We start from the raw sequence: 14088 nt of genomic DNA, 5'->3' as shown, positions 1-14088 counted from the left end.
GAGAATTCCATAGACAGAGGAGCCTGAAGGACTATGGCGTTGCAAAGAGTCAGACATGACTGAGTGCACACACACATGCACACATGCACAACTGAGCACACACACACACGTATTTCTTTTTCAGATCCTTTTCCTTTATATGTTATTACAAAATATTGAGTAGCATTCCCTGTGCTATACAGCAAGTCCTTGTTGGGTATCTATTTCATACATACACTAGTGTGTATGTTCATCTCATGCTCCTGGAGCCCTTACAAGGAGACGGAATTGGCTGGAGCTCTGTGCTTCCCTGGACCAGTGTTAGGCTGTCAGAACATTCCAGTCAGTTGTGGAGTCTCTGTGAATATGTAATTATCCTAGCCAGGCAGATTCGCCAAAGGCCAGTGAAGTGGTTCCCAAAACTTTTTACCCAAGGGTCATCTTCATAATTTTTGCCCTATCCCAGAACTTACTAACTGTACTGTTATTTTTTAAAATATTTTTCTTTAAATCAGTCTTAAGTTGACCCTTTTCCCCTCCATAGCCTCTTCCTAAGCAGACATATCTGTGAAATCTGAAATGAGAGTCATATTTTTTCAAATATACAACTCTGAAAATAAACACATTCCCCTGACGCCTGAGTGCATGCATGCGAACTCAGTCGTGTCCAACTCTTTTGTGACCCTCATGGACTGTAGCCCACCAGGCTCCTCTGTCCATGGGATTCTCCAGGCAAGAATACTGGAGTGGGTTGCCATTTCCTTCTCCAGGGGATCTTCCTTACCCAGGGATCAAACCCACGTATCCTGTGTCTCCTACATTGAAGATGGGTTCTTTACCACTGAGCCACTGGGGAAGACCCCTGACGCCTGAATGCCCTCTAAAATCATGGCAAGTGCATCAGCGCTCTCTTACCTCGCTTGGGGCAACTATGTTGACATATAATCCATCGTATGGAAAGAAGAACTTTATTTTATGAATCCTTCCATCAAGAATAGAATAATAACTGGTCGGGGGTGGTGGGGGAGCAAGCAATTGCCATGTTCCAAGAGGTATAAACAAGGTTAAGAGATGCTTTGCTGATGTCTTGAGACAGTAGGTACCTATGTAAGGCTGATTTTTCTGTGTGCTCTTGGTGAGAGAGAACAGAGAGGAGGGAGGAGAAGGAGAGGGAGAGAGAAAGGGAGAGAGCTGCCTCCAGGAGTTTTTTCTCTCTAATCCTCTCATCTCTCCTCCTCTTGGCTTGGCAGATCTTCCCGGGTGCTGAGGGTTGGCCGCTTCCCAAGTACTTGGGCTCCTGTGGTAGATTTCTGGTCAGTACCAGCACCAGTCCGCTGCAGGAATTCTATGGTGCACCTCCAGACCAGGCGGCTGACCTAGCCTACCAGCTCCTGGGTGTCCTGGAATCTCTGAGGAGCAATGATTTGAACTACTTCTTCTACTTCACCCACGTGGATGCAGGCATGTTTGGCATCTTCAACAACGGGCATCTGTTCATCCGGGATGCCAGTGCACTGGGCGTGATCGACAGGCAAGAAGGTACCCAGCAGGGATCTGACTGAGCAGCTGTCAGAGGGAAAGTCGGGGTGACAGGAGTTGGGGGGGGTGATGGGCGGTGGAGTGGGGGTATCACATCACTGGGCTTGACCAGTGTGTCATATTGAGAGCAGCCCAGGTTTGGGAAGAGGAAGGGTCCCTTTCCCCTTTTAAGTCTCTGCTCCAGTGCCAAAGCAGAGTTGAACTTGACCTTGTTACTGCAGGAGAGGAAGATTAGCATGGTGATCATGGAGGTATGGCCCCAGCGGCACCCTCTGTGGGCACTGCCATTGCCCAATGCGTCTGTGTGGTGCGGGGACCTGCTCAGCCCCTCCTCACACATGGAGAACCCCTTACGCCATATCCAGCTCCCCTTCAGAGCCTTTCCCATCACTGCATTTAGCCTTTATCTGAACAATCTGGCAGATTCACTGGTACATTTCACAATCCATTTGGGACCCTTTGTTTGTGTAAGAGCTTCCATGGTGGCTCAGATGGTAAAGAATCCGCCTGCCATGCAGGAGACCTGGGTTTGATCCCTGGGTAGGAAATATCCTCTGGAGAAGTGCATGGCAACCCACTCCAGTATTCTTGCCTGGAGAATCCCATGGACAGAGGAGCCTGGTGGGCTGCAGTCCATGAGGTTGCAAAAAGTCCTCAAATTGAAAAGCATGGCACCAACGGAGGTGTATAAGTGAATTGTGTTTCTCATGATGTGCACAGGTTCAGCCAGGGTTCTAGAACCTTTTGAACACTCCAGTCCTTAATAGTGACCAGATATTCTGAGCCCTGTAGTAGGACAGAGGATTTTAATCTCAAATTTCTGATTTTATTTATATGAGAAGGCTTACAAAGATAGACCAATTAAGCCACACTTACTCCTTTCCTGATTTGCCTTTATTAAGAAGAATCAAATGAAAAGAAATGAGGGTGATTCCAGAATATTCAGAGATGTGACTCACTGAATGTCAGTCCCACTCCAATCAGTTGAAGGCATATTCTGGATTACCTGTTCTTTCTCCCAACTTTGTGTTTAAAAAGAGCAAATGGAACCAGTCTGAGGAATCTCCTCAGTGTTCCCGAATTCACTAGTAATCATGGGAGAATCACAGCATGTATGTCTGCCATACAACTGTTGTTCAGTCACTCAGTCATGTCCAACTCTTTGCATCCCCAGGGACTGCAGCACACCAGGCTTCCCTGTCCTTCACCATCTCCCAGAGCTTGCCCAAATTCATGTCCACTGAGTCCATGATGCCATCCAACCATCTCATCCTCTGTCGTCCCCTTCTCCTCCTGCCTTCAATCTTTCCCAGCATCAAGGTCTTTTCAAATGAGTCAGCTCTTCGCATCAGGTGGCCAAAGTATTGGAGTTTCAGCTTCAGCATCAGTCCTTCCAATGAATACTCAGGACCGATTTCCTTTAGGATGGACTGGTTGGATTTTCTTGCAGTCCAAAGAACTCTCAAGAGTCTTCCAAGAGTCTTATAATTAGAAGGCCAAGTTCTGGTATGGAGAAGTGCATTTCCCTGGCCAGCTCATCTTATTTTAGCAGAAGGAGCTCCCCGACCCCCACCCCGGGGTTCTCAACAGGGCCTGTCGTGTCCCTGAACCCTAAATCTCCTGGGGACTGGAGATACTAGGAGGCTGAACCACTTTGCCCAGCAATTCTCATTAGAGGCACCTCCCCACAGGGAACAGGGGCTGTAAGGTATATAACATCTTCCATCTCTTGTGTAGGCAGCCAAGCAGCCTCCGGCGCAGGAGACAATAAAGACATCTTCAGCTGCCTGGTCTCTGGCTGCCAGACTGAGCTGCCCTCCTGTGACACCATCCCTGAGAAGCAGAACCTGGTGCTGGTGTGCAGCCAGGTGTTGCCCCTGCTTCTCCAGGCCAAGTTCCCGTCCCCAGTGCAGGAGGAGATTGACGCCGAGCTCACTCGCTGTGCAGACGGAACCCGGCCAGACCCGGAGGTCCTCGGGGCTGCCAGCCGGCTGAAGGACATCTTGAGACCCCTGAGAACCTGTGACCCCAGATTCGCCTACCGCTACCCAGACTGCAAGTATAATGATAAGTTCTGAGGGGCTGGAGCCTTGCCGACCCACATCCTTGGAACTTCCACGGCCCACTCGGCTCACTGCATAGTTGAAAGAAGCTGCTCCCTTCTAGCCATTAGGAGAAAGGCACTTTGGTGTCCCAGAGACAGAGGAACATGCTAACCACCAGAGGACAGTTGGGCCAGAGGGCAGCCATGCTACCTGTCCCCTCGACCCCTAGCTGGGACATCATGGAAGAGCCCAGGGTTGGGCATTGGAAGACCTGGGTGTGAACACTCACTCAGCCTCTTTGAGCCTCAATTTTCTCTCTTCTCCACAAGACTCTTGAGTTAGTGAAAAATGCCAGAGATGTGAAGGGCCCAGGACACACACTTCCTCCTCCCAACCCAGTCAGTTACAAAGAATGTTCCAGAAGCATGCATGCCCAGACAGGGTAAATGAGACATAGCCATGGAGGTCAAAAGAGTGACATGGAGGAAAGACTTGGCCCCAGTGCTAGCCCTCCTGGAACACTCCCCATACTGCCAGGGGGTGAGGAGACTGAAGGCCCAGGGGACACAGAGACAGGAGGCACTTAATGGCGTGGGAAGGAGGCAGGGGTAAGAAGAGAAGAGTGCTGGGCTGGGGGCCAACATGTTTGTCCACATCCTCTGAGAACCAGATGTCAAGACAGGATTAAGTGGGCAAGGATTGTATTGAGGAAGATGGCTGTGTGGGAGGAAAGGAGGGAGGAGCCGAAGACCATGGGGAGAATCATAAGGCCAGGCTGGAAGGCTGACGCCCCCTCCCCTGAGTGAAGGCAAGAAGATCAGATGAGAGCATCCCAGACTCCCCTCTGCTCAACCAAAATAAGATTCAGCAGGGCTGTCAGGGTGTCCTTGAGCTAAAGCCAGTCATCAGAGCAACTTCCCAAGCAAGGATGGACGGCTCTTATATTCCTGCTGCAGGGAACAGCCCATGGGAAGCGTGGCCTTAGCCCAGCCACAAAGATGGATTTCAAAGCACAGTGCAGGGCACTTAGCCAGTTGAGCTCCCTGGAGCAGGAGGTCTGTGAGTAGAACATTCTTCGTAGCCATAGCCGAGGACCAGGGCCAGGTCTCTCTACATAACTTCCTCTAGGGCAGGACTCTAAGGAGTCTGAGAATTTTCATTCAAACTTGGCCTTATGGGTCATTCTAAAAAAACTTTTTCAAGGTCAGCCAACAGAATATATTTTATTCAACAGTTTGCGTGTTTTATACCTTTCAAATGATTAGCCACATGGTATGTGGGTTTCCATGTATCCTTTTGCCCAGGCTGCAAACATTAATGGGGGTTCCTTGGACTTTTGCCCAGTCACCCTGCCTGCCCTCTACCTTCAGAGACCTCTCAGTTGGCCTCCTCTTTTGGGCTTCCCTGGTGGCTCTGACGATAAAGCGCCCACCCGCAATGCGGGAGACCCAGGTTTGATCCCTGGGTTGGGAAGATCCCCTGGAGAAGGGCATAGCAACCCACTCCAGTATTCTTGCCTGGAGAATCCCATGGACAGAGGACCCTGACAGGCTACAGTCCATAGGGTCACAAAGAGTCAAACATGACTGAGTGACTTCACTTTCACTTTTCTACCTCTGAGTCACCACCTTTAAGATAAAATGCCTTGCGTAATAGGCTTCATGCAGCAGATGTGGAAACTGAGGCCCAGGGAGGCAGAGTGACTTGCCAGGATAGTTTCAGAACTCCAGCGACCAGTCCAGGTTCCTCTTGCCTTCCCTTTCAGCCTTGTGTGTGGATGCTAAGTTGCTTCTGTCATGTCCAACTCTTTGCAAGCCTATGGGCTGTATCCCACCAGACTCCTCCATCCATGGGATTCTCCAGGCAAGAATGCCGGAGTGGGTTGCCATTTCCTTCTCCAGGGGATCTTCCCAACCCAGGGATCGAACCCAAGCCTCTTGGTCTTCTGCATTGGCAGGCAGGTCCTTTACCACTAGCGCCACCTGGGAAGTCCCCTTCAGCCTCTGTCCTGCCCAACTTTGGTCCCTTTGTTGACATTTAAAGATGAGCCAAGGAAAAACATATTTTGTTGTACACTGCAATGCAGTTGGGGGTCTCCCTTTTGACTACCTCTGGGGCAACCATGACAATGAGGATGCTGAGACAAGCTTCTGGAAGGGCAGGTTTGGGCTGCCTGAGAATTTTTGAGACAGTTACTTCCTGGCTTGGTCTGGAAGGTGATTTCCCAACACCTTGCTTTTTTAGCCAGTGAAACTGATCTTAAACTTCTGGTTTTCAGAACTCTCAGAGGATACATTTCTATTGTTTTAAGCCACCCACTTTGGAATAATTGTTATAGCAGCCACAGGAGACAAACATATCTTGAACTCATCTTAATGTCTGCTTGCAGAGAACCCAACTTGCAATACTCCCCAACTCCAGTCTATTCTGATGGATTCAAAAGCCAGACCCACCAGGAGGGAGTTATTATGTATCCATATCCAAGTCTGAGGCTTGGATGGTTCTGCTCCTCCAGTTACTAAGCCCCAGGCATCTTAATTAGACCTGAGTCCTACCTGGACCCTAAGCTTTTCCTGACAGCCCAGTCCCCATCAAGCCCTTTCTGAATCCCTCCTCTGTACCCCTGAACCCCAAGTCTGTGCCTATATGAGGCTAATCCCAAGGGTATTCCAGAGAGATATATGCCCCTCCTTCCCATCCAGCTGGGCACTCCTTGAAGGTGGCAGTGGCACAGAGCTCTGCGTTCCCTGTCACAACCAGCACCAGGCTGAGCATAGAGCAAGTGCTCAGAAAATGTTCTTGCTAAGAATAATGACTGTTTTTCAACCCTGGTGTTTTTCATACACCATGTGCTCTAAACTGATTATTTGTGTCCCCCTCCAAAATTCATAGGTTGAGATCTTAACTCCCAATGTGATGGTATTTCGGAGTAGAGTTTTGGGGAGTCAACTATTAATAGGACATGAGGGTAGAGCCTTCATGAATGGGGTGAGTTCCTTTATAAATGAGACCCTAGAGAGCTCCATCACGCCTGCCTTGTAGGGACACAGCAGGAAGATCCGGTCCTGGCTGTGAACCAAGAAGCTTGTTCTCAGCAGACATCAAATCTGCTAGCACCATGATCTTGGACTTCCGAACCACCGGAACCGTGAGAAATAATTATTGGTTATAAACCACCCAGTCTGTGGTATTGTTATAGCAGCCAGAACAGACAAAGACAGCATGCTGGACATATACAGGATATAGCCACTTCCTCAAGAACAGCCAGTTCTTCCTCAAGTTCTTTCCCCTTAACAGCCAGGAGACAAGTGAGTCAACACTCTAGAGACTTCAGTCAGAATAAAATCATTGTAGTGGAATCTGATTGGAGACAATAGAGTATTTTTCTGGGTTTCATCAGCCACTGTCTTTTTGCCTGCAGAACCAGCTACATAATTTGTGGGGCCCAGTGCAAAATGGAAACATGGGGCCTCCTGTCATTGAGAAATGCAAGATGGCATCAGCAGAGCATTAAACTAAGTGCGGGTCCTGTGTAACTCTATGTTGCATGCCCACGCAGCCAGCTCTGACTGCCTGAGAATGCTGATTAACCTCTTGAGATTAACTGGGGTCTCACTTGACTTCCACAACCAAAAGGAGTATCTGTGGAACCAGAGGTGATGTAAAATATTTACTAACCATCATGGCAAAGTGAGCGAGTGGTAGACGCTCAGTCGAGTACCCATGGCCTATAGCCCCCCGGGCTCCTCCATCCATGCGATTCTCCAGGCAAGAATCCTGGAGCCGGGTTGCCATTTCCTCCTCCAGGGGATCTTCCGGACCCAGGGATTGAACCTGGGTCTCCTGCACTGCAGGCAGACTCTTTACTGTCTGAGCCACCAGGGAAGCCTTATCATGGCAAAGGAACTGACCTAGGAGAACAGACTTCACTGGCTGCGGTTGTCAGGTCGGCATCCCCACAGCCCTGTGGGCAAGTCTTACTTTTCAAACAAGGAAACTGGTTCAGCAATTTGCTCAAGGCAACAATTTTCAGGTCTCCCACTTTCCTGGTCCTCCCGTGTAGCGTCTGACTTCTGCTGATAAGCAATTGCAGGAGCCTGAATGTTTCCTCTAGAGTTCAAATAAATACTTTGTGGGATTTGTGTCCATTTTGGAAAAAAGTAGAGCCCTGGAATCAGACAGACCCGGTTTCAAATCACGACTCTGCTGGTTACTCGGTAACCTTGGGCAAGTTGCTTAACCTAAGTCTCACTTTCCTCATCCATAAAATGGTGAGGAAAAGATTTACCTTCATAGGGTTACTATCCCATTTAAATGACTGATCGTTTCTCAAGGGCCTGGCACATGTGGGCATTCTGTATCTGATGGCCTTTCTTTAGGAAAGGGCAGAGGGTTTCCTGGCAGAAAGGGCTCCTCACACAGCCGAAGTGAGTGCTGTAGCCTCTTGGGAGGGATCTTGACCTCTGTCCCAAGGCTCTGCTCAGACCAGAGGAATCATGAGAGTGCTGCAGGCTGCCAGACAGTGTGACAGGGGCCATTTTTCTTCCCTTCCGCTCTCCAGACTCTGGGTTGATCTTGAAAGGCAGCTGGGAAGCCAATACTCTCGCATCCCCAGACTGGCCCTCCACCAGGCTCAGGAGGGAATCCTCCTCAAGCAGGTAATTTGGGGGGCCTTGGGAAGTCCATCCATGCTCAGAAAATTCTAGTACCCTCTTGGCCCATTGAAAGCTCCTGGCTCACTGTCTGTGCATGGTGATATGGCTTTTCTGCCCACTTCGGGCCTGTTGTCCACAAATATTGGCACAGCTGAGCTCACATGCACACAAGTATACTCTGGTCTGTCTGCAACAACTTTGTGTCATTGTTTAAAAGTGGTTGTGACTGTGGGTTGTGCGGGAGGGTTAACACCCAGGCAGGGGGCCCCAAATGTGCAGATATAATGACCCTCCAAGAAGGCAACTTAGAGGAATAGGCCAGCAAAGGGGAACTGAGCAACCAGGGGCCCACCTGTTGGAGCTCATCGTAGAAGCAGACAAGGAGAGGGAGAAGCCCCAGCCCACTAGGGTGATCAGGGCATCATCTCAGCCCTGAGCTACCTGTGGAGGCAGTGTGGCCCCACAGACAGAGTGGCAGTTCTGGAAGCTGAGTCATCTGCCTTCAGATCTTGTGCCAGCCCCTCTCACAAAACTCAGTGCCTCAAAGCTATTGATTGCAGCATTGTTCATAATTGCAAATATCGAAAACAATTTCAATGCCATGGGAGAGTGATTGAATACGCCGCAGCACACATCCACACAAAGGAGTGCTAGGCAGCTCTACAAATGAATAAAGAAGATCTCTAGGAACTGATATGAAGTGATTTGCAAGTTATACTATGAAGTGAGAAAAAAAACACAGAGGTGTGTTTATAGAATGCTACTTTTCATGTAAGAAAAAAGATACAAGAAAACATTTATGTGTCTGCCTACCTGTGATGCAAAAAAAGATATATATACACACACACACACACACAAGTCTGTGGGTGTGCAGCTATATAAAGAATAAACCAGAAGCTAATGAGATTGGTTCCCTACAGGGAATGGATGTCAATGGAGTGGAAAGAAGAGAGGAATAGGAGTGAGCCAAAGGAATGGAGAGGGAGTGAAACTTCTGAGTGTACCTTTTTTTTAGAATCATGAGAATACCTCACACAATCCACAAATAAAGAACCAAGATCAGCCAGGATGTGGGTTGAACTAAAATGAAATACAAAGAATAACAAATGGACACAACTGTATTGAAAAAAAAAAAGAATAAAATAACTACACAGAGAAACTAACCTGGGTAACTTGGAAAGTAAGCCTTTTGACAACATAGTATAAGACAACAAACAAAAAGAAGTCTACACACATTTTAAAATGGTTAATTTTATAGTATGTGAATTCTACCTCAATTTAAAAAGAGTGGGGGAAATCCATTCACAAAAACTCTGCTCTGGTTAGTGATTATTTTTCCTATGAGAATCTGGGTTAGCAGTTCTGAAATTACTTTAAGTCTTGAGCAAGAATTGCTTGGAGGAAAAAGTTACAAGTCAGGAAGCACAGAATTTTGTGCTCCTTCCAATTTTGAATGTTGTGATGTTAGACTGGAATTGGAAGTATCACTATGAACTCACGATTTTTTTTTTTCTGGTCACAACTCAAGGCAGGTAGGATCTTAGTTCCCCAATCAAGGATCAAAGTCAAGCCCCCTGCAGTGCAAGTGTGGAATTTTAACCCCTGAACCACCAGGGAAGTCCCTGAACTTGGGATTTTTTAGGTATATATACACAGATGGAGAGATATAGGGATAGAGATGTGAGTGTAGAGAAGTGTGTAGAAATATATTTCCTAGCTTTATTCTCTGAGATGGCCTATAAGAAGTGACACTCCAGTAGATAGTGCCTAGGTCTTGGTTTCTTCAGTAAAAGAAACCAGAGCTCTTTGCAGAAATGGCTGATTCTGAGACTAGATAGGGAAAGTACAAGATGAGCCTGTAACACTCTTGTGCTGCCAGAAAGGGAGGACGTGCTAAAAAAATTGGGGGCATGTTAAAAGGACACAGGAACCACCTTGAAGGGGCTCCCATAACCAAATTTGGGACAATTTGAATATTAAATAAGTAATGATACAAATAATCCATAGAATAAAATAAATTCTTATGAGACCATACTGATACAAATAAATAACCAGAGAAGTAAATAAATGGGAAAGGCAAGAGCTCTTCTTTACAGCAGAATTCCAATAAATGCAGAAGAAATGATGCAAGTGGAAAATCACCACTTGGCAAACACCAGATTAATAATGATTGCAGGCAAGAATCCTCAGTGGGGGCTGAAACTGGTTGATCAAAGTAGGAAGAAACAGGATGCTTGCATGATCTCAAAGTTATCTTGCCACAACATACCCATTAATTACAAAGAGGAAAAAAAATGGTAAATTTATGCTTGAAGAAACCTGGCAGACACTACTGTAACCAAGTGATCAAGGTCAACGTCACTTGTCATAAGTCACATAGACATCGGGTACGCTCTGATATGATGCGCTGAGAAGGGTATTTTTGCCCCACATGCAAAACTTCGATTGACTCATGAGATAACATCAAACAAATTGAGGGACAACCTACAACTGGCCATGAGAAACAAAGAAAGAGTGAGGAATTATCATGGATTGCCGGTGCCTAAGAAGACAGGAGAACTACATACGACGTGGGGGCCTAGGCTGGGTCCTGGAGCAGGAAAAGGACATCGGCAGTGACAACACTCACCAGCCCAAACTCAACAGCAACAGAGCTGTAGTTGAACCAGTTGAATTTACCGCTCATCAAAACAAGGGAGAATGGGCACCATGGAGCAACATGAAGCATCTCAGTAAGAGGGGGTTAGAAAGGACTTCGAGATTTGGGCTTATTAAGTGCTTTGGGGGAGAGTTCAAGAAAGAAGAGCTTTGCTTTAGATGGAATGCTGTCAGTAACAGGGGTAAATCCATAATTGTATGCCTCAGTAAATCTTATCTTTAAAAGCAGGAGGAATGGCGCAGGTTAACTCTGTAGTTAGGAAAGAAGCAGTCACTCACAGTAGCCAGGACAGGGTGTATTTGGTCATTTTTATTTAAACAATGCTCATGATGCTGTTTGTGTTCAGACCTGAATGGCCTTGTTTTCTGTCTTGATTCACCATGGTCACAGAGTGGCCTTGTTTAACGTTAGTGATCTGAGAAATGCTTTAGGTTCAAGGAGAATGCAAAGGCCCAGCTACTGTGAGCCACGTTTCTCTTTCTCAGTGGGACAACTGGTGAAATTCTAGGATCTAATTATAAACTGTGGAAAATTCTGAAAGAGATGGGAATACCAGACCACCTGACCTGCCTCTTGAGACACCTGTATGCAGGTCAGGAAGCAACAGTTAGAACTGGACATGGAACAACAGACTGGTTCCAAATAGGAAAAGGAGTACGTCAAGGCTGTATATTGTCACCCTGCTTATTTAACTTCTATGCAGAGTACATCATGAGAAAAGCTGGACTGGAGGAAACACAAGCTGGAATCAAGATTGCTGGGAGAAATATCAATAACCTCAGATATGCAGATGACACCACCCTTATGGCAGAAAGTGAAGAGGAACTAAAGAACCTCTTGATGAAAGTGAAAGAGGAGAGTGAAAAAGTTGGCTTAAAGCTCAACATTCAGAAAACTAAGATCATGGCATCTGATCCCATCACTTCATGGGAAATAGATGGAGAAACAGTGGAAACAGTGGCTGACTTTATTTTTCTGGGCTCCAAAATCACTGCAGATGGTGACTGCAGCCATGAAATTAAAAGATGCTTACTCCTTGGAAGGAAAGTTATGACCAACCTAGACAGCATATTAAAAAGCAGAGACATTACTTTGCCGACTAAGGTCCGTCTAGTCAAGGCTATGGTTTTTCTAGTGGTCATGTATGGATGTGAGAGTTGGACTTTAAAGAAAGCTGAGCACTGAAGAACTGATGCTTTTGAACTGTGGTGTTGGAGAAGACTCTTGAGAGTCCCATGGACTGCAAGGAGATCCAACCAGTCCATCCTAAAGGAGATCAGTCCTGGGTGTTCATTGGAAGGACTAATGTTGGAGCTGAAACTCCAATACTTTGGCCACCTGATGCAAAGAGCTGATTCATTTGAAAAGACCCTGATACTGGGAAAGATTGAGGGCAGGAGGAGAAGGGGACAACAGAGGATGAGATGGTTGGATGGCATCACCGACTCGATGGACATGGGTTTGGGTACACTCCAGGAGTTGGTGGTGGACAGGGAGGCCTGGAGTGCTGCGGTTCATGGGGTCTCAAAGAGTAGGACACGACTGAGTGATTGAACTGAACTGAATTATATCAGTACATAGTATTTTATCAGTGTTCTTTTCCTAGTTGAAGCATTAGTACTATGGCTATGTAAGGTGTCAACATTAAGGGATGTCAGATGGGGGAACTCTGTATATGATTTGGGAACATTTTTGTAAGTCTAAAATTATTCCAAAATAAAAAACTAAAAAAGCAACTCAGTGTATGAAGCAAAAATTTTTCAGCACCAGGTGAAGAAACTGCCTTGCATACTGGGGCTGGGTAATATAACACAAAAGACAAAACACAAAAGGATTATATGTGTGACAAGATGGTCCTAACTAAGAAGGGAAACTGAGTTGGATTAAAAGGAAGATTCAGATTACCTATGTGTATATAACTGAGTCACTTTGTTGTACAGCAGAGATTGGCACAATATTGTAAATCAATTATACTTCAACAAAAGAAATAAATAAATCAAGAAAAAGAAGATTCAGGTCTCTCGTTTAGGGCTTACTCCAGGGTGATGCACATTGAGTAGAAGCACCATTTCCGTTGTTCAGTTTGCCCAGCTGAATGAATATACCTGTACTGAAGTAGGGCTGCCCCTACCATTCTGGAAGGCAGTAGAGACCTGGGGCTCACATGTTCACTTCTGATTCCTTTCCTTCTACATACAAACCCTGGTGCCTCATGAAGAGAGGTGAAATCTGCCCTGCCCCCCCACCGCCGCAACCTCACACACAGTACCCTGAGCCCCTGGCCCTTTACCTGAATCCACCTTTCCATTTCGTGCTCCGACCTGCATCTTCTCTCTGAAAAAAATCATTCTTTAGGAGGAACTGTGCCAAAAGTGAGTTAATATTCCCCATGTCAAAATCACACGTTTCTTGTGCTTTTAAAATAATGCTACCCAAGGGAGGCAAAATTTTGGGAAAAGAGGCAAGTAGTGGGAACTTGGTGAAAATATAATCCTATCAAAAAGCAATTTGGCAATGTTCATCAAGAGCCTCAAAAGGACTGCACAGTCTACCCAATAATTTCACTTCTGGGACAATATCCAAAGGAAGTAAGCAAGAATGCAGAGTGATTTTTGCACAGATTGTTAAAAACCATGGATTAAACACATGTGTGTGTTAGTTGCTCAGTCATGTCCAACTCTTTGTAAAGCTATGGACTGCCCACCAGGCTCCTCTGTCCATGGGATTTCCCAGGCAAGAATACTGGAGTGGGTTGCCATATTCTTCTCCAGGGGATCTTCCTGACCCAGGGATCAAGCCTGGGTTTCCTGCATCACAGGTGGATTCTTTACCATCTGAGCTACCAGGAAAGTAACCCCTCCTAAAATGAGATTAACTGGAGCTTTTAATAGGTATTAACTACCACACAGGGGGAAATGAGAGAGGAGAAAAATAGAAACAAAATTTTGAAAGCTGGAAAGCAAATAACTAGGCAGGACCAAAAGAACAGAACCCTAAGCTGCCAGCAAAGGATGCTGATGACCACCCCAATTTATAGCATGTGTATGTGCTCAGTTGCTCAGTCATGTCTGACTCTTTGTAAAGCTATGGACTGCCCACTAGGCTCCTTTGTCCATGAGATTCTCCAGACAAGAGTGCTGGAGTGGGTTGCCGTTTCCCTCTCCAGGAGAGCTTCTTGACCCAGGGATGGAACCCGTGACTCTTAGGTTTC

General features: G+C 46.5%; 1 protein-coding gene across 1 annotated transcript in view; it reads left to right on the top strand.

Annotated features, from left to right (window-relative positions):
- The window catches only part of CXHXorf36 (chromosome X CXorf36 homolog), a 39054-nt gene extending 34042 nt beyond the window's left edge, over window positions 1-5012 (top strand). Inside the window, exons 4-5 of the mRNA XM_018043895.1 lie at window positions 1230-1518; window positions 3256-5012. Of these exons, the coding sequence (XP_017899384.1) occupies window positions 1230-1518; window positions 3256-3596 (630 nt within the window). The 3' untranslated portion in view covers window positions 3597-5012. The remainder of the gene's footprint in view (window positions 1-1229; window positions 1519-3255) is intronic.
- Window positions 5013-14088: the final 9076 nt, after the last annotated feature.

The sequence above is a fragment of the Capra hircus genome (assembly GCF_001704415.2).
Source record: "Capra hircus breed San Clemente chromosome X unlocalized genomic scaffold, ASM170441v1, whole genome shotgun sequence".
Lineage (NCBI taxonomy): Eukaryota > Metazoa > Chordata > Mammalia > Artiodactyla > Bovidae > Capra > Capra hircus.
The sequence above is the reverse complement of the archived record's forward strand: the minus strand, read 5'-3'. Positions and strand labels throughout refer to the sequence as shown.